General features: G+C 27.4%; 2 protein-coding genes across 2 annotated transcripts in view; one reads left to right on the top strand and one right to left on the bottom strand.

Moving 5' to 3' along the window:
- LOC136077006 (kynurenine--oxoglutarate transaminase 3-like) overlaps positions 1 to 15,926 on the bottom strand; it is a 49,368-nt gene extending 33,442 nt beyond the window's left edge. Inside the window, exons 1-4 of the mRNA XM_065791187.1 lie at positions 15,534 to 15,926; positions 13,912 to 13,985; positions 10,956 to 11,007; positions 1,786 to 1,893 (exon numbers count right to left, since the gene is read on the bottom strand). Coding sequence (XP_065647259.1) covers positions 1,786 to 1,893; positions 10,956 to 11,007; positions 13,912 to 13,985; positions 15,534 to 15,620 — 321 coding nt within the window. The 5' untranslated portion in view covers positions 15,621 to 15,926. The remainder of the gene's footprint in view (positions 1 to 1,785; positions 1,894 to 10,955; positions 11,008 to 13,911; positions 13,986 to 15,533) is intronic.
- Positions 15,927 to 21,370: 5,444 nt separating this feature from the next.
- On the top strand, positions 21,371 to 22,078 carry LOC136076112 (uncharacterized). The gene has a single exon (XM_065789578.1). It carries the CDS (start codon positions 21,371 to 21,373, stop codon positions 22,076 to 22,078), a length of 708 nt encoding a protein of 235 aa, XP_065645650.1.
- The last annotated feature ends 2,745 nt before the right edge of the window (positions 22,079 to 24,823 follow it).

Raw genomic sequence — 24,823 nt, 5'->3', positions numbered from 1 at the left:
GCTACTGAAACGTTTGAAGTTTTTAAAAGTTAATTATAATAGAATTGTTTTTTGTTTCAAATCTTTAAAAAGGAAACAATAAGCATATATGTATAGTTTTTCTATATGTATATAGTTATTTTTCTACTGCTTACTAAAAACTATTGATATAAGGAATAAATATATAATGGCTTATTTTTGAGTCCTAGTTTATAAATCAGTCATAGAAAATGGGGAATATATATATTTTTTGAGATTTTAATGACTCAACTCTTAAAGATCATTACCCCTTCAGGCTTGGACAGGAATGGTGTGCGATCGCACTCTGTAACTGATCACGCTAATAGTATTTTTTCTTTACAACTAGACCGCAGCTATTGTATTTTTTATGATAAATTTAAATGTTGGAAACTATTTTTCCATGCCTTCTTAAAAATCTTTTAAACTATTAATTTTTTAATGAACTTTTTTCAAGTTACTTTAATTAATGAATAAGTTCAAAACTTTTTGTGACGACTTGCTTAAAACTCGTGTAGGAACATTTTATATGAATTATACAAGAATAAAAAATAACTTTATTTACTTATATAAGCATGTATTTTGTTGATTAATAGAAAAGTTTTGAAGTATTTTGTAATGCTCATAGAATTAATTATTATAACTAAACTTACGATTTTTTTAAATCTTCTAAACAAACATTTATTGAAAAAAGATTTTTTATTTTTTTTAATTACAATAGGAATAAATTAATTTAAATCTTTTATAATAATTTTTAACTTTGTGATATACTTATTATTAGTTACAAATTGCTTGTAATGCTCAAATTAAAATTAAATTAAATTGTTGTTTTTCTTTCTATTTTTACGAATAAAAAAGTTTAAAACCATTTTTTAACTTGACTTACTAATAAGAGCATGAAATTATTTAAAAATTACTATTTCAAAAAGACTACGCTATTTTATGTTTATACAATTTAAAAATATTATAAAACACTTTTTAATAAATTTGATAAAATTTGTTCATTTAATAAACAAAACAGTTAGTAGTAATTAGCTACTTAATTTAAATGCGTTTTGCATAACTTTTATTAAAGCTTAATTAAATGTTTTTTATTAACGTTTTATAAAACATTTAAAAAGGTAAGTTTTAATAATATATATTTTAAACCCAATAAAAACGTAACAAAAAGTTTCACTTCAAGTTTAAGTATTTATTTTTATTTTAGTGCTTATATATTTTAGCACTAGATCGCACACCATTCCTGTCCAAGCCTGCCATTGGGTTTAATTTAAAGAAATCGAGGGGGTATAAATCATAGAAGAATTTAATACTGTTTCTAAAAAGTTTAAGATACATAGTGGGTATTGATTATGAAATACATCTATTTAAAGTATACTTGTGGCTGTGGGTTGTTATTCCTTGACAAAAGAGTTTTTTTAAATTATTTCTGAGCTAACAGTAAAATTAATAGTAAGAAACACGAAACTGAAGAAATTAACACTAAAAATTACCACTTGATGAAATACAACAACCTTTTAAAAACTACATTACTAAATATAAAGAAATTTGAACAATAAATATTTCAGACATATAACAAACTTTTTTTTTCTGTAATTGAGAAAAAAAGAAGCTAAATCTAAATTAATAAGAAAATGTTATAAAAAAAACTCTTTATATTTTTTTAAACAAAAAGATAACATAATCAGTGTTGCACGATTCATTTTAAAATTAATTATCTATATGACAATTCTCATATAATTAAAAATACTTTTATCTTTTAAAAATTCACTAAAAAAAATTTATTACCTGACCTCTTGTGTACTGGTTGTTGACAACTGGAGCATTAGGTGCTTGTGTAGCAACTAATGCATTTTTTAAGGTTGTGGGAACAACTTCTGGAAAATCAGGAAAACCCTATAAAATAAAATTAAAAAAGAAACTAAAACTAGAACTAATCTAATGAGTAATTAAAAAAAAAAGTAATTCAAAATTAAAAACTTTTTGAAGAATTTAAAGCCAAATTTTTTTTCTTAAAAAATACAGGTCTTTGAAGATTTCAAAAACTACATAATAATTGCCTTAAAACTCTCAGTCACTAGCCTATATGTAAGTATAACTATTCGATATTCGATAAACAACATTATGGAGAAGTTACTTTCCAATAATCTTAATTATAAGAGAAGAGAAGATTTTGATAATTGAATAGTAATAGTTTTTGATAGTTACACTGTATTGTCTTTTTGTTGTTGTTGTTGTTGCTCTTAATTTGCATTTGTTTTTATTTCATTCTCTTACGGTTCCACTAGGGTTTTGCTTCAATTTATTTCTTGACTCTACAGGTTTTTTTAGTTTCATGTTTAGATTTTTTTTGTTGAGGCTTCTGTTTGCTCCAGTTTGTTCCATCTTTGTTCCAGAGAAAATCTGATATCATAGTAAAATAGCCTGTTACCAGGGGCTTCAGTACATACATTAACTATCTTATAGCCTAGTAGGAGTGCCGCTACATGGACTATTTTTTTCTTATCATAATTCTTTAACTTTTTTTTCATTTTCTGAAAAAGCTTTAAGGTTAAGCAAAAAGAGTAAGAAACTGCTGATCTATATACTCTATATCATATATAAATATATATATAAATATATATATAAATATATATATATATAAATATATATATATATATATATATATATATATATATATATATATATATATATATATATATATATATATATATATATATATATATATATATATATATAAATGTATACTAATGCTTGGTATAGTTTAATTTTTTACCATAAAATGTAAACATGTAAAAATGTTTTTTATTTTAAAAGGTTAATATAGAAGACAAGAAAAGTTTAAAAATATAAAGATTTTTTTTCAAATTGATAGATGAGCTGCCCACACCAAAACCCTCAGTCGATGTAGTTGCAATCCCTATTTAAGTCAGTTGATGCTATATCTGTGCTAACCTCTTAATAAAATAGTCAATAAAATGAAAATGAAAAATCAATTAAATAAAAAAAAATTAAATAATAAAAACAGTAAAAAAACAAAAAAAGATATTCTGAATTAAAAAAAAAAAAAATCTATTGAATTTGAATTTGGTTTTAATGATTTTTAAAAAATATATAAAATTTAATTATTTCCTTGATTAATTTAATGGTTTTTACATAACTTATATTGTAATTTTGTATACATTAACACAAAGAGCAGTTAAGAGCCATTTTTACCATTAATGGTAAACATTAAGCCATTACTGAAGATATATATATATATATATATATATATATATATATATATATATATATATATATATATATATATATATATATATATATATATGTATATATATATATGTATATATACATATGTACATATATGTATATATACATGTATATATATACATGTATATATATATATATGTATATATATATATATATATATATATATATATATATATATATATATATATATATATATATATATATATATGTATATATATATATATATATATATATATATATATGTATATATATATATATATATATATATATATATATATATATATGTATATATATATGTATATATATATATATATATGTATATATAAGTATACATATGTATATATATGTATATATATATATATATATATGTATATATAAATATATATATATATATATATATATGTATATGTGTATGTATATGTATATATATAAAACAATTTTTTTTCAGTTTTAACAATATGTTTCGGTTATACAATAATCATTTTTGAAAATCGAAATACATATATATATATATATATATATATATATATATATATATAGTTCTATAGTTTGTTGGCTTTAGGAAGAGCGGAAGGAAAAAAGTGATTCTTACGCCAACACATACGTCACTTTTAATTACTTTTGACTTTCGTCCAACATTTCCGTGTTGGACGAAAGTAAAAACCATTAATTTAATTACAAATTAATCGCTTTTTAAACAAACCACAAAAACGCAAACTTAATTGACCAGAATGTTTTTAAAAACATTCTGAATGTTTTTATAACATTTTGAATGTTTTTAACAATATAAACAATGTTTTTATTTTTATTTTTTTTAATAAAATGTTTTTATTTTTATTTTTTTTAATAAAATGTTTTTATTTTTATTTTTTTTACTGTAAATCATGCGCGGAGTGTTGCTACATCGACTATCTTATAGCCTGACTCGCAAGGGAGTGCTGCTACATCGACTGACAAATAGCCTGACTCGCAAGGGAGTGCTGCTACATCGACTGACAAATAGCCTGACTCGCAAGGGAGTGCTGCTACATCGACTGACAAATAGCCTGACCCGCAAGGGAGTGCTGCTACATCGACTGAGGGTTTGGTTGGGGCAGGCAGTCTATCGTTATTAAAAAAAAAAAATTCCGGTCTTGCATTTTAATTTTTACTTTTTGTCAACAAAATATCGAAAAAACTTTCGGACAACATCTAAGGGTTCTATATATATATATATATATATATATATATATATATATATATATATATATATATATATATATATATATATATATATATATATATATATATATATATATATATATATATATATGTGTATATATATATATATATAAATATATATATATATATATATATATATTTTAAACAGCAAAATTAGTTCAAAACAGCAATTTTTAAATAGTCTTTTAAATTAAGTCATATTTCACTTACATAAACAAACAATATACTTTTTAATACACAATATTTTTATAGTTGTGTGTTAAATTTAGTCTTTTATTTTAACTAAGTTGTATTTTAATCTAAAATACGACATAATCAAAATGAAAATGATAGATAAATACTTATTTAAAACTTGAAATTTTTTTAATAAACAGTATATAAAAATTGTTCATTTAAATTTGACCTACATTGCACAAAAACAATTTTAACAGTATTGCACTCATTCGTTTAAGTTTAAATTACATAAGTCTTTTCTTATATTTACTTCCTCTCATGCTTGGTGTTATTTCAGTGCAATTTTTCAACTTTTCAAATTGGAAAAAAAACGTTCACAAAGAAAAGGAGTAATGAAGAAACTTTAAATATGAAAATAAGAAAAAAATGCAACACAAAATATTATTTATTAAATATTAAATCCTATCAATTAAAATTATAAAATATTAAATCCTATCAATAAAAAAGAGATCTAAATACACATTAGTTTAAAAATTTTAGTTCAAAAATTTGGTCAAATGCAAGGTTCTTTTTAATAATTTCCCTAGAAAATGATATGATGCTTGAATAAATATCAGTAAAACAACCATTACTAAAGATTGTTTTCTGAAGTATTTATGATATGATACAAAACATTACAGTGAAAAACTTAAAAAACTATTACTAAAATGTATTCAATTTTATTCTACCAATGAGCTTTTTTATCTAAACATCACAAAAGACTGCAAAAATGCTTCTCGAGAAGTGTCACACACCAAGTTTAATTTAGAAAGGAGATTCGCTGTTCGAGCACTCATGTACTCCTGCTGAGGCCTCTCTTCTATCTATATACACACACACATATATATACATATATATATATACATATATATATATATATATATATATATATATATATATATATATATATATATATATATACATATATATACACATATATATATCAGGCCTTGTTTTAAAGCATTAAGCGTTCCATTACTTTTTAATGACGTTAATGGAAAAATATTTGTTACAAAAGTTTGAATGACGTTTGATTTTTTTTTTTTTTTTTTGTTGATTTGCCTCCTCTAGGCCGTGAAGGCCACTAAAGACGAGGAGGCTACTTAATTGTGGTTATAACCCACTTTTAACTCTATATCTCCGAAACACAAACACTGACGAACAAGGCTGCTGCGCGGAGAAACAAGTTGAGCGCAGTACTACCAGGGACGTGGTGGTGATCAAACTCGGAAACTCTCGCTTATAAAGCGAGCACTTTACCACTACACCACTACCGCATATAAGTGATATAAGTGCTATTTACTAATAAAAAAACTCAAATAAAATTGAAATTTTATTTTTATTTTGTTTCTATTTTATTGTAATGATTGATTTTTTAAGCTTGAAGCAAAGATCATAAAATCATAATTTAATTCTGATAAAAAATATGATTTAATTTTAAACTAATTTAATAAAAATAACTAATTATAATATAATTTTATTCTTATAAAAAAATGTATAAATTAATTTAGATTTAAATTTATATTATTTAATTTTGATCTAAAAAATATATTTAAGTTTATTAAAACTAAAGTTAATGCTTGGGTTAAACTTTTTTTTATATAGGGGAAGTTTGTGTAGCTAGGGCCTCCTTGTACCTAGGCCACCCCACTTTATTTGAAATCTAAAAAGTTCTAAGTTATGCTTCTCAGTCAAGGGATTAGTTAAAAAAATTATTTTTTAATCCTACTTTGATACTCAGAGAGTGCTGCCATGGCAAGTTATAATTAGAAAACGCTTTTTGATGGTCTAAAGTAAAGTTTTGCTGCTTTTATCTTATATTGTTTTACAATCCTAGAGGAAATGCTTTCCCATAGGTTCTAGTAGATATTATTGTTTGTTACTTAAGTACTAAATGCGATGTTCAATAAGTTTACTTTTTTTTAGATACTTTACAGTGATGTATATCAATGTGATATTTATATTTTAATTATGAGAGTTGTAAAGTTTGCTACACACCTTTTGTTATCTTAAAATGTTTTTGCTGTTGATATATTTATATTAAATCTCTGTGATTTTTATTATATTTTAGTAGTAGTAGTAGTTGTAGTAGTAGTAGTAGTAGTAGTAGTAGTAGTAGTAGTAGTAGTAGTAGTAGTAGTAGTAGTAGTAGTAGTAGTAGTAGTAGTAGTAGTAGTAGTAGTAGTTTATCTTTACACATTTTAAAAATGTGTAATTTGTTTATATTTCACTTTAAAAATATTTGAGATTTTTTTAACTATTTTTTTAGATGCCTAGGAATAATAATGGAAAAAAGCGTTCAAAACCTAATGTAGAAAGTGTAACTCTTGCTGCAGAAGCAGTAATGAAGGATGGATTTTCTTAAGAACTGCAGCACGACATTTTAGTATCAGCAGAACAACACTCCAAAGACATATAAACTTTTGTCAGAAGAATAGTTTTAAAAATACTGAACTAAAATATCAATATTTTAACCAATGTGCTGTTTGGAATGTATTCTCTAAAGATGAAGAAAAAGCCTTAGTTGAGTACCTTGTCATTGCAAGCAATATGCATTATGGACTGTCAAAGCCACAGCTTAAAAAGCTTGCTTTTGAGTATGCAAAAACCAATGCTAAAAAATATCCAACCTCCTGGGATAAAAATAGTAAAGCCAGTGAGCAATGGTATTCTGATTTTATGAAAATAAATAATAAGTTTCTTTCTTTAAGGAAGTCACAAGTCACAAGTTTAGCAAGAGCCACAAGTTTAGCAAGAGCCACCCGTTTCAACAAAGCAAATATTTCATGTTTTTTTCAAAATATCTTGAAGTCTTCTCAAAATATATGTTTTTGCCTGAATGCATCTTTAATGTGGATGAAACAGGTATTACAAATGTGCAAACACCTGTTAAAGTTGTAGCCCTGAAAGGCAAAAAACAGATTAAGAGCTAAACTTCTGGTGAACAAGGAACTAATATAACTATTATTAGCTGTGTAAATGCAATCAGAAATTCCATACCCCTATGATGATTTTTCCAAGAGTGAACTTCAAAAATCATATGCTGAAAGAACCACCTCCAGGAAAAAAGGGAACAGCACATATAAGTGGATGGTCAAATGCTGAAAATTTTTTTAGAGTTTATGAAACATTTTATTTACCATATCAATTGCTCTGTAGATCAGCCATTATTATTATTATTGGATAACCATGAAAGTCATGCCAGTATTAAAGCGATTACTTTTGCTAAAGAAAAAGGTATAACAATGCTTACTTTTCCTCCACATACCAGCCATAAGCTTCAGCCATTAGACAGAGGTGTTTTTGGACCTTTAAAGAAATTCTACAGCACAGCTTGTTGTGATTGGATGCTGTCAAATCCAGGAAAGCCAATCACCATAAATGACGTTGCAGAAAACATTGGCAAATGTTATCCTTTGGCTTTTACTTCTTTAAACATTCTAGCAGGTTTTCGTGTGTCTGGTGTATGGCCAGTTAATCAAAACATATTTACTGATGATGAATATTTGAGTTTAAGTGTAACCGACAGACAAGATCCAGCATTAAACTGTCCAAATAATTCTATTTCTGACAAAAAAAAATGAGTTAGTCAAAGAATCGTCATTAAATTTACAAAACAATTATATTCCTGTACATGGCAACGATTCGTCTAAAATGGAAATAGACTTTTCTCTATCAAAACCTGTTTCATGTATAACGCCAGAACAGGTCTGCCCTTTTCCGAAAGCAAAACCTCGTTTATCTAAAAGAGGAGGTAGAAAACCAGGTAAATGTCGAATTCTCACTGAAACTCTAGAAAGAAACGCTATTGCACTTCAAAGTGCAACAAAAATTGGAAAAAAAAGAAAACTTGTTTAAAAATCTTTGATTTGAATGGAACCAGCAACATTAAATATTTTTAAATGTTGAAAATTTTAGGATTCTATATAATACTAGATAAATTTTTTGAAAACAATGCTAGATTAAACAAATTTTTAACAAAATTTAAGTGACTATCTTTGTAGTCTAATGATTATGGAGTTAAACTTAATTCATAGAGAGCGGCCCTGATACAATAGCTGGTAGTCCTAGGTACAATTAAAAAAAGGTTATTGTACCTAGGGCCACTAATTTTTAAACCCTTTTACATGATGAACTTTTATATTTTATGTCATTATACCTATATTAATACAAACTAATTAGTATAAAGATGTGATCATATTAGTTTCACCATTTTTAAACAAGCCCAGAGCCTTGATTTGGGTCATTGAAAAAATCCGGCCCTAGCTACACGAATTTCCCCTAACGCAAGTTAAATCACAGTGATCATCTTTTAATAAACGATATACAGCGATTTTTTTTTTTTAAAAAATTATTTGCAGTTGCAAAGCCGCAATTAGAAATTTAAGAAATAATCATTTTGAGAATTCAAAAATTTAACATATTTTAATTCATTTATGCAAATAGAGAAAAATTTATGCAAGTAGAGAAAAGAAAGAAATTGGTTAATATCAAACACCTTTAAAAATGCAATATTGATTTTAATTAATTAATATTAAAAAAAATAGAAGAAAATAAACATTTCCTTATAGTAATAATAAAAAAGCTATTAAATAACATTTAACTTGTTTTGCGGTAATTAATATTATTGCGGTAATTTAAAAAAGTTAATGTCTTTCAAAAATAAAAAATAAAAAGAACTTTATGACGCCATATATTGTGTAATGCACTCTTTAACTGACCACACTATGACATTTTTTTCTTTACAATTTGACCATGGCTGTTTTAATGTTTTAACAATTTAAATGCAATAAAAAAATCATTACACTATGAATAACAATCAACCGTTGATCTTTTCTTACGTTTTTATTTTATGCGAAGGCTTTAAATAAAATCAAAAATTAATTATGATCGTTTAAAATAAACATATTTTGTGTAAATTAAAGATGTAAACTCTTTTTGGTAGGCATGTAATCTTTATAATAAATTTTAATATCTAAAACTTTTTTAAAAATCTTTCATATTACTTTTTTTTTAAACTTTAAACCAGTCGTGGACAGGAAAGCCATGCGATCGCACTCTATTTCTGACCATGTATATATTATTTTTTTGCGACAACTTGTATAAATGTCTTTAAAACAATTTGTACAATTAATTTTATAAAAACAACGATGACGATTTTTTTAAACAAACTTTTTGATGAATCCATAAATTTAATTTAATAGTCGAAAACATAAAGTTTTTTTTTTTGTTAAGCTATGTAAACTGTCTAATAAAATTTGTTTACACTTAAATGCTTAATTAAAAATAATTTAGTTTTTCAGATTTATATTAGATGAATTTTTTTTAAAGTTATGGATTTTAATTTTTTTTTTTAATTTTTCTTTTGATAAGATTTCTTTCTTTTTTATATATTTTAGCCTTTAATAAATTTTTTCCTGTCTGTTTTTTTCAGCGCGCATTTTAATTATCGAAAAAATCGTGGCCAAGCTTTCACTTTTTAAATAACAACAATTTAAATAAAACTTTTTCATTTATCAAACAATCATTAGAAGTAATTTGTAAAAGCGTTTTATGTAACTTTAATAAAACATTTCGAAAAATAAGTTTTAAAGTAATTTATTTCAACCATAATTAAAAACGTAAAAAAAAGTCGAGAGTGAGTTTCTTGAGCTTTATTTTAAAGCTTATATATTTTCTTTCTTTGTGAGGAATTGTTTACTTTTCCCGTTTTCTTCATTTTTTTTTATAGTTTTCAGACTTCAAGCACTAAGCTAAAAAAAAAGACTTCAAGCACTAGGCTAAACTATTTAGCTTAGCATTTCTTTTTTCAGTCATTACTGAAATATTTAAAATCATTAAAACATCTAAACAGTCGCGGTCAAGTTGTCAACAAATCATTTGCGTGATCAGCAGTAGTGTTTGATCGCACACCATTTTTGTCCGAGCCTGCATTAAGCAATTTTTATTTAAAACAAGGCCTTTTTTTTTTTAATTAAGAATGTTTCTGTTTTTATTTTTTGGTTGTTCTACATTGTTTTGAGTATTTTAACTTATTTTATTTTAATGTTTAATATTTGTAAACATTGTAAATTTTTACTTAAAATTAGATACAATTTCACATATACACCTTTATATTTGGGTTCCCAGTATTAAATATTAAATACTAATAAATGATAATGTATATGTTAAGTTATAACCATATACTTGTACAACAAAAATTAAAATTAAAATTAAAAAATATAACATTAAATCAAAATAGTAGAAAATCTTACCTGACCTAGATTCACTGGTTTATATTTATTTACTAAGTTCAGAGTTTCAACCCTAAAAAAATGAGACTTTTTATCAAATCATTTATGAACCACCAACTTAATTTTTTTTTTTTTAATTTTAGACTCTATGAGAGTTAAAAAAACAATGAACGGTTGATAGAAGACTTGAAAAGTTGAGGGTTGTATGAGTCAAGAAAACATGAAGATGGGAGAGAGTTCCAAAGCATTGAAGTTCGGAGAAAAAAACTAGATGAATGAAAATTTTTATATTATGAAGGGACAGATACAGTAAAAGGATACAAACTAGCTGAATGACGAGTGAAGTGAGAATGAGTTTTGGTTGATGGAACTAGAGTTGATAGGTCATTTGAGCAGCAACCATGATAGCATTTGTAGAAAATAGAAAGAGAAGCAACTTTATAACAATCGAAAAGGGGTTCAAGCTTGGCAGATAAAGCAGGTGCAACTACATTTAAAATGTGTTTTTGGAATTTGTCTAGAACAAATAGAGGATCATTAGAAGAACCAGCCTAAATATGATAAAAGTATTCTATACTGGGATGAATAAAAGATTTGTAAAGGTAGAGAACGGAATCAGGAGTGAGAAAATGGTGAGCATGGTAAAGATAAGCATTAAGTAAAATAATCAATAAGGATGAAATAAGAAGTGAAAGTGAAGTGTTCTCTGTTGATTTCTCTGATGAATTGGAATCTGCTTCATATAAAAAATGGTTGCTTCAATTCCTTCTTGATGTAGGATTTGGAATCTAGTGAGATGAGATCTGCTGTTACAAAAAATAGCTAGAAGAGATAAATTGATGGGATTGAAGCATATTAAGAAAATAAGTACTATCTTTAATATATGAAGGAAAGGAATCTGCTGCTGGTTGTATAAAATGTGTGATAAATTTAGATATATGGTCCGTTGGGCCATTACATGCTGAAACAATAGGTCGCAATGGGATTCCCTCATTAACAATAAAGAGAGCAAACCTTAACAGATACTAACTTTGTAATAATCATAACTTTATAGTTATGATAATCCAAGAGGTAAAGAAGAGGACTCAGTGAGAGGGTTACCATTCATTAATATAGGAATGTTGACAGTATTTTGATAGTTGTTTGCAGTAAACAAATTTAAGTAAATGTTAGAGCTAAAATTTCCACTAAAAAGCCACTGCAAGCTCCAAGCTGTTACATAAGAGAGATCATATTCAAGATGAGCTGCTGTTCTAAGCAATCAAAAATAGTTTTTGTAAAGACAGGAATTTAAAGTTTAGTTGTCAGCTAATAAAGCCATTATAAATTTAAGGTTGTCAGGATATCATTATTCTTATATTGCTTCTTATGTAAATAAGAAACATTACAGGAGCAAGGATAGAATTTTGAGGTAACCCAGAAGTTACTGGAAACGAAGAAGAATGTTGGCCAGAGTGTAAGTAATTAACTCGAAATAGGGTGTTAAAAATTTGTTTATTAAAGACTCAAAGACCTTGCCAATAATAGAGAGAAGAGTGATTAGATGATAGTTAGAGGGGTCAGAATGTTCTTTAGAGCTTTTTAAAACTAGAATTACAGATGCCATTTTCAAACAGGCAGGAAAACAAAATTTGGTCAATTATTTATTAAAAAATTTAAAGAGAATTCTGGATAAGACTTTCGTTAGACTATGAGAGGAATGTTGTCTGGAATACAAGTCATAAAAGAGTTAATTGAGAAATGACCTTAGCAACAGAAGCCAGAGTAATTTAGATGTCTAACACTGGGTTGGCCTGTTTAACTGTAATGACAGAAAGCATAAGGCCATTAAATTCAAAAGCTGAATTAGAGAAAAAGTTCTTTTCAAATAGATCAGCTTTATCCTTGGGAGAGGAAATAAGATCAAACCCATTGAATAAAGAATTTTTGACTTACTTTAATTAATGATATTGTTTAAGATTTTTTAAGGAATCAGCCTCGCTGAGAACTACCACAGAGTTGGATAAAAATGGCCTAAGAACTATTAAACTGAATTTTATAACTCTGCCCTCAATAGGAGATAAAAGGAAGAGTTGCATAACCATTATCAATGAGATAAAGGCTAAAATCTATGAGTAGAGTCATGATGATCCAGCTTTCATCATCCTACGCAGGAAATAATAGCGGAAATATAAACACAAATGTATATCTACACCAACCTAATAGATGAGGAAGGGGTACGAAGCTAGTCAACAGAATTATTCTGCTTACCTCTAATACTTTGCCTAGAAGGTCTTATACAAGAAAGTAGCTGGATGCAGTTAACATCTGCCCAAGATGAGTATTTTTATCAAGACACCATCTCTAACCTTTACTTAATCAAGAGCCCCAAGGCAGAGAAATTTCAAATCAAAGTTTATTTCCCTTTTAACCTTTGTTTGTAAAAGCAAATCTTACAACGTAGTAAAATATGGGGCAGGTAGAACTAGGTTACATTTTACCAGTACCAGGGTGATCATAATGATCCTAGACCTGACCTGAATTTATAAATGTTGTACATCAAACATTTTAAAGTTTAATATGAATATAATACTAAATCAAAATACAACATAAAATCAAATGATTAATAGTACACTAATGTATTGGTAAACAATTGACTTTGTAACTATCACATATCATAAAACAATTTATAATTACAGAAACTGTTAAAAAACCATTTTTTATGTTCTTTTAAATGAAAGAATATTTTTATTACACTTACAATTACTTAAATAGTCAAGCAGTTTTTATTAATTGTTGCAAATTATAATGAATTACTAGTCTTTGTAACTTTCTAGAGCTTAATTTAATGATTACACATTGAATGTCTCAAACTATTTGTAACAAGCCATTGGTCATTTTGAAAATCAAAATGTCTGACAACTTTGTAAATTTATCAAAAAATTCAACCATTAAATTGTGACTTGATACTATGTAATTAAATTATAAAGTTATTTACCAAATGCTTGGTGGTATTCTTTTGCAAGCTTTTGATAATACAACAGGTTCAAAGTTAGAAGCCATTTTAGATACCTAATACAAAAAAAAAAACATGATTTTGATTATCATCATCATTAAAAAATTCTTATTAATTAATTTATATATATACATATATATTTTTTTTTTTTTTTTTTTTTTTTGTTATTCACCTCCTCAAGGCCGATAAAGCCACTACAGATGAGGAGGCTACTTAATAGTGGTTATAACCCTCTCTCAACTCTATAACTCCGAAACACGAACCTTGACAAACAAGGCCGCTGCGCAGAGAAACAAGTTGAGCGCGGTACTACCAGGGACGTGGTGGGGATAGATCTCCGAACCTCCCGATTATTTAGCGAGCGCTTTACCACTACACCAATACCTCATATATATATATATATATATATATATTATATATATATATATATATATATATATATATACACACATATATATGTATATATATACACATATATATGTATATATATACATATATATATATATATATATATATATATATATATATATATATATATATATATATATATATATATATATATATATATATTCAAGCCAGGATAGACATTATCATAATCTCCCTATTACAAGTAACATGTTATCAAGTAAAGCCTGCCTCATGGCCTGCTTTATTTTAGGACAAACCAATTTTCTTGATTTTAACTCTATTGTATCTAATGGTAAAATAAACTTTATCAATTTTAACTCTTAACCCTACTTATGGGTTTTTCCTGATAGCTCCTTTGAATTGGTTATTTTGAATTGGAGACATTGAGAGAACAGCTCTAAAATTCAGATTAATGGTTCTGAGGCCGGCTAAAAGATTTCAAAAACTCTGGGGTAAATTTCAGAAAGAGTCATTCTGATAATGACTCTTTCTGGAATTTAGATTTGTTTTTAAAAATCAGAGGAAGAAAAAGCCAAGTGTCTACCTGTCCATTATTAAACCAATGCTTAACAAAAAACATTGTATATTAAACTAATGTAAGTCCAATGATCCTGCTTACACTTCTATCAATAAATTCTACATCAGAATAAGCGAAACACCATTTTAAATTAGATATGACAGCTATATAAAATCATTTAATATTTTTAAGCAAAAAAATCACACTACCAAAGAAAAAAGATGCAAATTTAAACCCAGTCTTAGTTAATTATTAGTTTTTTAAATTCTTTAAAAAATAGTAATAAACTGAGGCTCAATAACAACGATAAAAAATATTGCAATAATTAATAATGCAATAATTATATTGTATGAGTTAAGATGCTACAATGTCTTTATAATTATATTTGCTTAAATTTAACTTTATCTTTTTGCATTTTATTTGTATTTTATTGAGATCATTATATTTTTAATGACATAACGACTAAAAGCGGCCTTTAATAACTGCTAAAAAACAATTTGTGCTGAACCACATTATTCCATTAAAATATGTAATAATATGCTACAAGTTTAAATTAAAATTGTGTTGAACACAATTTTAATTTTTTTTTCTTTCTTGTTTACTTAAAAATAGTAAAAGACATAATTGTTGTATATTTTTTACGTAAATAAATGAAACTAATAGATTTATTAATACTTACCATACGGTTACCTTTCTTATGGTAAGAATATGTTAAATTTAAAAAAAAATTTAGATTTGATGCTTTCGGGTGCCTTCGAACCAACATTTCGTTATATTCAATTTACCTCGATTAAGTCAATTTTCTGAGGATTTCTCGGAACTCAGAGAATTTACTATTACGTCAAACTGAATGTGTAAAGATTTATGGGATAAAGGTATAGTGGCATATTCAACATATACAAAATACTGCGTTTATTTTAAACAGAAATGGAAAAATCGGTAACAAAAAACTATCGTTTACATATCTTTAGATGTATTATAAATGTCCTCTCATTTATGGCAGAAAACAAAACGGAGATGTTTTGTTTGAAGAAAATATCTCTTATAATCATAATGTACTCAGTCCATGCATATTTAACATAGTTCGGTGTGTCAAAAATCCCAGTGGCATAGGAATGTTTTTAACTGTTTGAAATAACCAACTTTTAAAGAAAAATAATATTCCAATTTTTTTTTACGTTCATATGTATGACGAAAAGGCTCTTCACAAAAAAAAAATTACTGTGATAGGAGAATGAGAACAAGAAACCCTAAATTCTTAGATTATTTGTATAATCTTTTCGTCATACATATAAACGTAAAAAAATTTGGAATATTCTTTTTGCTTAAAACTTGGTTATTTTAAACATTTAAAAAACTTCCTTCGCCTCTAAAAACTACTGTGGCTGTACAGCGACGGATGTTTATAAAACTACAATGACTTTGCAAACGGTAAACAACTTTTTTGTTTCAAACAAGAAAAATTAAAAGTTACAAATTAACCGATTTAAACAATCTGCAGCAATTTAGATTTGTTTTTATGTGTTGAAAATATTTTCGGCAAAAACCCGTAAGGCACCTCCTACCCTCTCCAATTCGACTCCTACTCACGCTGGCACTATTTTCAATAATATTTTCAAACAACTTTGAAATAAAATTTAAAATAAATCAAAATAATAACTATTCTCTAAGATATAATGAGAGGTGCACATTTACGCTGTCTCGTAAATTAACTTAATATAAAGAGTACAGCATAACATACCGAGGGCCTAAGACAGTGGTCGGCAAAGAGCGGCTCCGCAGCCGCATGCGGCTCTTTGGCTCCTTATGTGCGGCTCTGGCACAATTATGCACGGAAAGCGTAATAATATTTTTATTTAAAAAAAAACTTGGTAAGAAAAAAATTACATCTTATTTTGATGAATTAAAGTTCTTCTATAAATCGAGGACATTGCACTGTTGTAAAAATACGTAACAAACTTCGAGTTTAAATTAGTTTAGTTTTCGTAAACGTAAACACAAACCATGTACGAGCTACCGGCTGTAATTGTTCGTATGTTTTTGGCGTACTCCTGTGTGATATAAAGGTACCTCAAGCAGACCAGCAGTTGCAGTGTACCCGCAAACATATTTCAAACACTTTTTTTAAAACCATAGGCACTTATTGTTAACCACCATTTTACGAGCTCAATGTATTTTTTTCTTGAATGTGCACTTTTACAGTTTTTCTGTTGTAAATAACTGTGTGACTTTAAGCAATATTATTTTGTAAACAAAATAATATTATTTTGATAGGCACCCCAATTAATATGGCTACGACATATCTTATTTGAAAAGAGAAATTCGCGCATAACAAGAAGTCAAATTTAGAGAAACACTTTACAAGAAAGCACGTGTCATTCAGCACTAAATATCCTACCGGTAATCCAAGGAAGAAAGCAAGTGAGGAACTTCAGAAGAGTCAAAATTTGTTAACTTCTGTGTTTAATAACTGGATGCAATCTTCCAACAATATTGATTTGGCAAGTTTTGTTTTTAGCCATGAGATTGCTAAGAGAGGGAAACTGTACACAGACGGCGAATACATAAAAAGTTGTTTTATAAATGCATCTAAAGAGCTATTTCGGGATTTTAAGAATAAAGCAGATATTCTGAAAAGAACTAAAGAGGTACCATTGTTTGCCAATACCATTAAAGATGAATATAACGACCCAGCATATCGAAGATCTGAAATTAATTTCGGCTTGTCAATAGCAGTTGACGAGTCTTGTGACATAAATGATACAGCGCAAGTTTCACTTTTTGTAAGATTTATGTCTCATTCGGGCCCTAAAGAAGAACTTTAAGGATTATTGCCACTCAAGGGTCAAACGCGTGGAGAAGATATCGCAAATGCTGTAATTAAGTGTATGGGTAAACATATTCCCCTCGATAAAATTGTGTAGTATAATAAGGTACGTTGGTTATCAAGAGGGATCGTTTTAAAACATTTCGCATCCCTTTTTCTAGAAATTAAAGCGTTTCTCCTTGAGAAGGGCATTCACTATCCAGAACTAACAGACGGACAGTGGATCCGAAACTTTTATTTTATGGTAGACGTTACGTCTCATCTAAATCAGCTTAATCGTAAACTACAAGGGAAAGGAAACCTAATTTTTTCAATGTTTGAAGAAGTAATAACATTTGAAAACAAATTATTGATTTTTGCCCAGGATTTTGAAAGGAAACATTGTTTCACTTTCCGATCCTACTGAAGCATCGTCAAGAAAATAATTATTGATAAACACCATTTTAAAACAATAATTTTAAATATGAGGGAAGCATTTCTCAGCAGGTTTCAGGAATTTAAAAACAGCAGACCAACTTTAGCATTTGTCAAAAATCCTCTTAATGCTACGATAGCCAAATTGAAGTTTACTCCTTTTGAAATTGAAATTGGTAGCTTTGAAATACAATTGCTAGATTTAAAAAACAAGGAGATATGGCGCTCTAAATTCGAGTGTCTTTGTGTTGAATATAGTGTTCGGCAAAATCAAATTTACGTCAAACCTTTAAAGATTTGAATTTGAACTGTTCTTTGAGGGGATAGATTTGAATTTGATTTGACAAATATCTGGAGGATTTGGATTTGATTTTCAAATATTCACTTTGTTCTCAATTTTTGCGTTTGAAAAAAAAACGCCAAATTTTACAGGCCCGCAAACATATATATCACTTTATTCCGGGGTCTTTGCAGTGGTTTCCGGAATGGCGGTCGCCTTTCAATAACGGAAAAAAAAAAAAAAAAAAAAAAGAGTTTTTAATTAAAGTTTGTTAATATTAAAGAGAAAGTAAAGAGCATAGAGAAAGAAAAAAAGAAAAGAAATGTAAACAAAGTACAAGATTAAAAGAAAAAACGTAGAAAAAAATATATGTAAAAATCAAAAGAAAAAATTGCAAATACAATTTAACCACAATAAAAATGGAAAAAGTAAAACAATAACGAATCGAAAAACATTCATTGAAAGAAACAATCATTCGAAAAAAGAAAATAATAAAAAAATATAATAATGGCTTGCTTGAAAGCAAAGAATTTTTTTTAATTTTATTAATTTTCTGTGCGTTTTTGTATATTGTCTTGTATGTTTGTCTATTGTTTGTATTTTCCGTCGTGTATTCAAATTCAAATTTATTTTCATATTCGTTATTCTTATTTTCATTAATTATTTTTCATTATAATAGTTGCTATATGTCATTGTTTACTTTTACGTTTTATCAGTTTTAACTGTTTGTAACTGTCTAACTTTGTTTATGTAGCTATTGTATTTATAAAGACAAGTGACTTATATATAATTATTATTATTGTTATCATTATTATTAATATTATTTTTATTATTTAAACCATTATTATTTTAATCATTTTCATTAGGTGTTTACTTAATATTAGTATATTTACTATTTGTAAACAACCTTGAAATGTATCTATTTCAGAAATATATATTAGATTCCTAATTATGTCAAATAATCCAGAACCCGAATCTTTTTCTGTTACAAAAACCACCAAACGTTCACAATCAATTGTATGGGATCATTTCACAGTTGATGAGCATGACAAAACCAAGGCCATATGCCAGCATTGTCCAAAGCACAAGAACAAGTATGCTTACAATAAAGGTGGGACAACAAATCTAATGAACCATTTAAATTCTCAACACAAAAGCAAATTACTTGGGGACAGAGAACCAAAGCAACGACGTTTAGATGACATGATAATGACACCAATCGTTTATTTTCCAGATCTATTCAATGAATACTTAGTTAGCTGGATTGTCAAGAATGATCAATCATTTAATGAGGTAGAGTCCAGCCACTTTCGTAAACTACTCACTCTACTGAAACCAAATTTGTCAATCATGAGTGCGCGCCAATTAAAACGCCAGATAATGGACACTTACAACACCAAAAAACAATTGCTAAAGACCCTTTTTTTGAATCTTGACTCAAAGGTTTCATTCAAGAAGCTGTAATGTGTGAGAAATAGTAACAAATGCTGCAATATGAATAAAATTTATAGATTCAGATAACTAAAATTAATAAATGAAATAAGTTAAATAACGTTCAAATATACATCAAACCTTGGAAAGATTTGAATTTGATTTAAATTCAAAATAGGAAGATTTGAATTTGGCCATTTCAAACATTTGACGCATATTTGATCAAACTATTTGAATTTGTGCCGAACACTAGTTGAATAGAAGATTTCGTAATTAAGCGGCTATTATGAATCACGTGATGCAATGTTTTTCTCGGGAGGGCAAAAATGTAAACAAACCAATAATAAACATATAAGAAAAAGATAAGAAATAATACATCAGGTAAATAACAAATAAATAACAAATAAGAAAAAATACATCAGGTGTGTAATTTTAAAAATGATATACGTTTACAAAAGTAAACACAAATAAAATAAAAGTCGAAAAAAATTTAGTAAAGAATATTTTATTTATACTTTTACCTCAATAAAATAGAAAAAGATACAAACCAAAAAATTATTCTTATTAAAGCAGTGAGTTTTTGCAAAGAATTTATTTGCTTTCTTACTGTTTAAAAATAATTCTGTATAATATAACTTTGATTATTCTCTTAACTTTTAATTAAGTTTTAATCTTTTTGTTTGAATATTTATTATCATGTTGTGTTCATTACTAAGTTTTTACTGTTTACTATCTCAGTTAAAAAAACATTATGGTTAATGATCGCTGTGTAGTTGGTATTTGTAATAACGATAAACGTTATCCAGAGCGTTACGAAATACATAGTAACATTAAATCTGGAAAATTATGTTTCCACAAATTGCCTGTTGATGGAAAAACAAGAAAATCATGGATTCATGCAGTTTCTAAAGGGCAAAAACACTTTGTTATACCTAAACATTTTAAAATCTGCTCTAATCATTTTGTTGATAGCATGCCCACTTATGAAAATCCTAACCCAACACTCTTTTTGACATACACCATGAATGTTCAATGTACTCCGGAAAAAAAACAATCAAGACCTCCTCCAAAAATCAGAACAACATCTATTGTAAAACCTGTTTCGTCAAAAATGATTGAATCTATTAACTCTAACTCGGATACACTTACAGCTGAAGAGTTGTCAGATCTTATGATTGTTTCTTCAGACGAAGAAAGCTTAATATCGTTCGAAATAACTCCATATGTTAGTGGCGATGCAGTTGCAGCAGAATTATTACACATCTCCGACTCTCCCAAAGAATTATTACACCCACCCGCCTCTCCCAAAGAAAAAGACACTGTAAATCCAATTTTGTCTAAGAATAAAGCAGGCTACACTGTTAAAAATATTATAGAGCCTACTCTATTATCAACATATACTGCTTTACAGTTTTGTCATATTACTAGGGACTCAAATGTATCGACTTTTACAGGTTTACAAAATGCAAAAATGTTTTAAAGTGTTTTCAATTATGTTAAGCACAAAGCAGCAGTTATGAAATACTGGGATGGAAATAAGAGAACAAATCGATTACGAAAAACCATGTCCAGTGTTGAATCCGTCGAGCAGCTACACTTATCAGAAGATTATACTATTAGCAATAACTTACTTCTTATGAGAAAAAACGGACCTAAAAGAAAAATCTCACTGGAACAGGAATTTCTTTTAGTTATGATGAGATTACGTTTGGGTCTTTTAATTGAAGATTTAGCTTTCCGCTTTTGTATATCAGCTAGAACAGTCTCCCAAATCATTATTGCATGGGTAATATTGTTATCTAAAGAGTTGGACAGCCTAATATTGTGGCCTAGCCGGAATACAATTCGAGCAACTATGCCAAACTGTTTTAAGCGATTATATCCAAAAGTGAGAACAATTATAGATTGTTCTGAAATATTTTTTGAAACATCAAGTGCTCTTGATGTTCAAGCTTGTATGTGGAGTGACTATAAACATCATGCAACAGTCAAATTTTTAATAGCAATAACTCCGAATGGAGCCATTTCATGGCTGTCTCCCCTTTATGGTGGACGTGCCTCTGACATTTTTATTGTCAGAAATAGTGGTTTTCTTGATATACTTGAGCCCTATGACCAAGTTATGGCAGATCGTGGCTTTAAAATAAGGACAGACCTTGCATATAAACAGTGTACTCTTTGTATACCTCCAAGTGCTGTTAAAGGAATTCAAATGTCAAAAGAAGAAGTTCGAGAAACATCAAACATACATCGTACATCCATTCCTAATTGAGAAATGGATGACATCATACATTCAACTTGTCTATTAGGGAGTGTCCAAAGTCCTTTATTTTTTGCTATTTTTTTGTGGTTGACCATTCTATTATTAACATTTTAAAAATATTAAAAAATTTAAAAACTCGAAACCTTTGCAGCCTATTCTTTGCATATAAAGTTACGCAACTTTATGTTAAAATTTATGCAATTTAAATTTTGATTGCATAACCTTGAATTAAATTGCGTGAATTTTAAGGGTCTGAGTATCATTATCGGTATATCGGTATAAACCGATATTTTGAAACGATATAAAACGATAACGATATCAAATGATATGAATTTGTCTATGAAACGATAATTTATCGTTTCAAAGACAAACTCATATAGCCGGTATTATCATTTCAACCGATAAATTTCCACTGACTGGAAATTTATCGGTTAAACGATAATACCGGCTTTTTTTATCGGTATATCAGAATACATAAAAATAACAAGAGATACCGATAAATAATAAAATATAAAATAACGATATTTTATACAATATTTCAAATTTTTTTTTTTTTTACATATATATATTACATTTTTTTTAGTTCAAATATATTATAAGTCTGCAAGTTGAGTCAAGATGTCGTTTTGCCTATCTTTACCGGTTTTACAAGTTAATCCTTCCCAATTGTATATATTATCTAGATGTTTAACTTCACAAAAATTCCGTAAGAAAAAGTGAAACAAGATTATTAAGTTTTTAATACGGTAGCCATTTTATTTAAACTGACAATACTTCATTTTTGTTTTGCTTTGAGTTATCATTGCCTCATTTCAGGCTGGCAAACAAACCTAGCTGGCAAAAAATTTGCTTCACTGCGGAATTGTAACTTAGACATCTAGTTATTAGATATCATTGATTCTTCCAGACCAATAAAATAGGATGTCAGCTGAAAACTTTGTTGATCTACAAAAGTCAAAAATGTCGGAATATCGTCTTCAAGATGCAGTCAGCGTGTTAATGTATGTAAAGTAATAATGTGTGTTGGTGTTAATGTATGTAGGTGTTAACGCATGCTAGGTCCTAATGTATTTAATGAGTCAAATTTGCGCGGTTGTAAAACTGTATAAAAAGGGATTGTAGCTTGTAAATTATATGATTCGCAGTCAGATGGGAAAAATAATATCAAGTTCAAAAAGAAAACTGTGACTCTTTGGTGTCTCAGTGTGAAAGTCTAAATAATTCCCCACAAAAAAACATTGAAAAACAAAGCAAAAGTTTTGTAAAGATAATCAAATTTAGTCAATTTTGAAGGTAAGATAAGATAAATTTTGTTTTATTTTATTTGTTACAGTAGAGTAGTATGTACGAAATATCCATTTTTACTTTGTTATTAAACTTTTTAAGTGAAATATGGTTAAACTTAGATAACAAAAATTGTTATTGCTACAGGTTGTTCAAAGTAGTAAAAGAAAAGATGAATTTTTGAAATATTATGTTAATAACTCCCAGCTATCATTGACAGACGGGTACCGTATGGTTTTTTTCTGGGCTTACGGGAACGGGATTTTAACGGGTAAGTGTTTTGGTTTCCGGACGCATATTTTGAAACCCTATACTGATTCGCTGATTTTGAAAGAGAGGCAAGTGCGATTTTGTTGAAAAATATAATTAAAATCAAAACAAACAGATTTTTGAGATAAATTTCAAAGTAATGATATACTAAGTTTATCAATACAAGTCATGTGTTACTATCAACACAGGAAATTCATTTTATTTTAGTACTCTTCAGAGAATTTAACTGATTTACATGTTTATTATAAAGAGTTGAAAATTAGAGTTTTTTAAAAAAGAAAATTTGTACTAATTGCAAAACTAGCTTACATGTTCCATGTAGCAACCAGACAATCTCTAATGGACTTATTATAAAAGGACAAAAATAGACTTCGACAAAGCACTAATTGCAACAATTTTAATTACAACTATCAAAAATGAATTGTCTATAAAAAATGTTCGTCTTTCTAGACAATCATTTTAAAAACGGACACTAAATGAACAATCTCGATTTTTTAATGAGGTATAGAAGATCTATTTAATATATAATTTGGACTTATAACGAGTAATTAAATTTTCACTGCAGCATCGTTTCAAAAACTGAAAACGAGCACAAAATTAAAAATACAATTTTTCTAACAGAAGTTCATTTTTTAATTTTTTGTCCAGCGTGTGATGTTGATTAAAAAGTTAATGTCTATTTAAAAACCTCAAAATGGACTATTTTGTGCTCAATTGAAGTTCATTAATTACTCAGTTCAGTTGTTTTTCAATTCTCAGTGAATGTGCGTGAAAATTTATTTTTAAAATGCCCTCTCCAGTTTCGGATTACTTCAAAAAAGTTGAAGGTAAGTTTATCATTTAAAAAATTTTCCTTAGTCACTAAAATCTTTATCACCTTCAATAAAATTATTTTAAAAATATGTGATCAAGGAGTCGTCCTTTATAAAATGTGGATTAGTAAGTAGAAGATTCCAATAGGTGTTAAAATTTATTTAGGTTTGTGAATAAAACAATAGTGAAAAAGAAAAATGTTTTTTACTTTCATTTTATTGATGAATATGTACGCAAGTTTTAAACAATAATTAATCATGGGCAATGATCGTCATTTGGAGTTTTGATGTCATTTCAATATTTTTTTAATATTATAAATTTACTACATAACAATCTTCAAATAATACGGTAATGAAAGATTTCTGGTTTTATGAAATCAAGTAAATT

The sequence above is a fragment of the Hydra vulgaris genome, chromosome 02 (assembly GCF_038396675.1).
Source record: "Hydra vulgaris chromosome 02, alternate assembly HydraT2T_AEP".
NCBI lineage: Eukaryota > Metazoa > Cnidaria > Hydrozoa > Anthoathecata > Hydridae > Hydra > Hydra vulgaris.
This window is presented reverse-complemented; position numbering and strand designations above follow the sequence as displayed.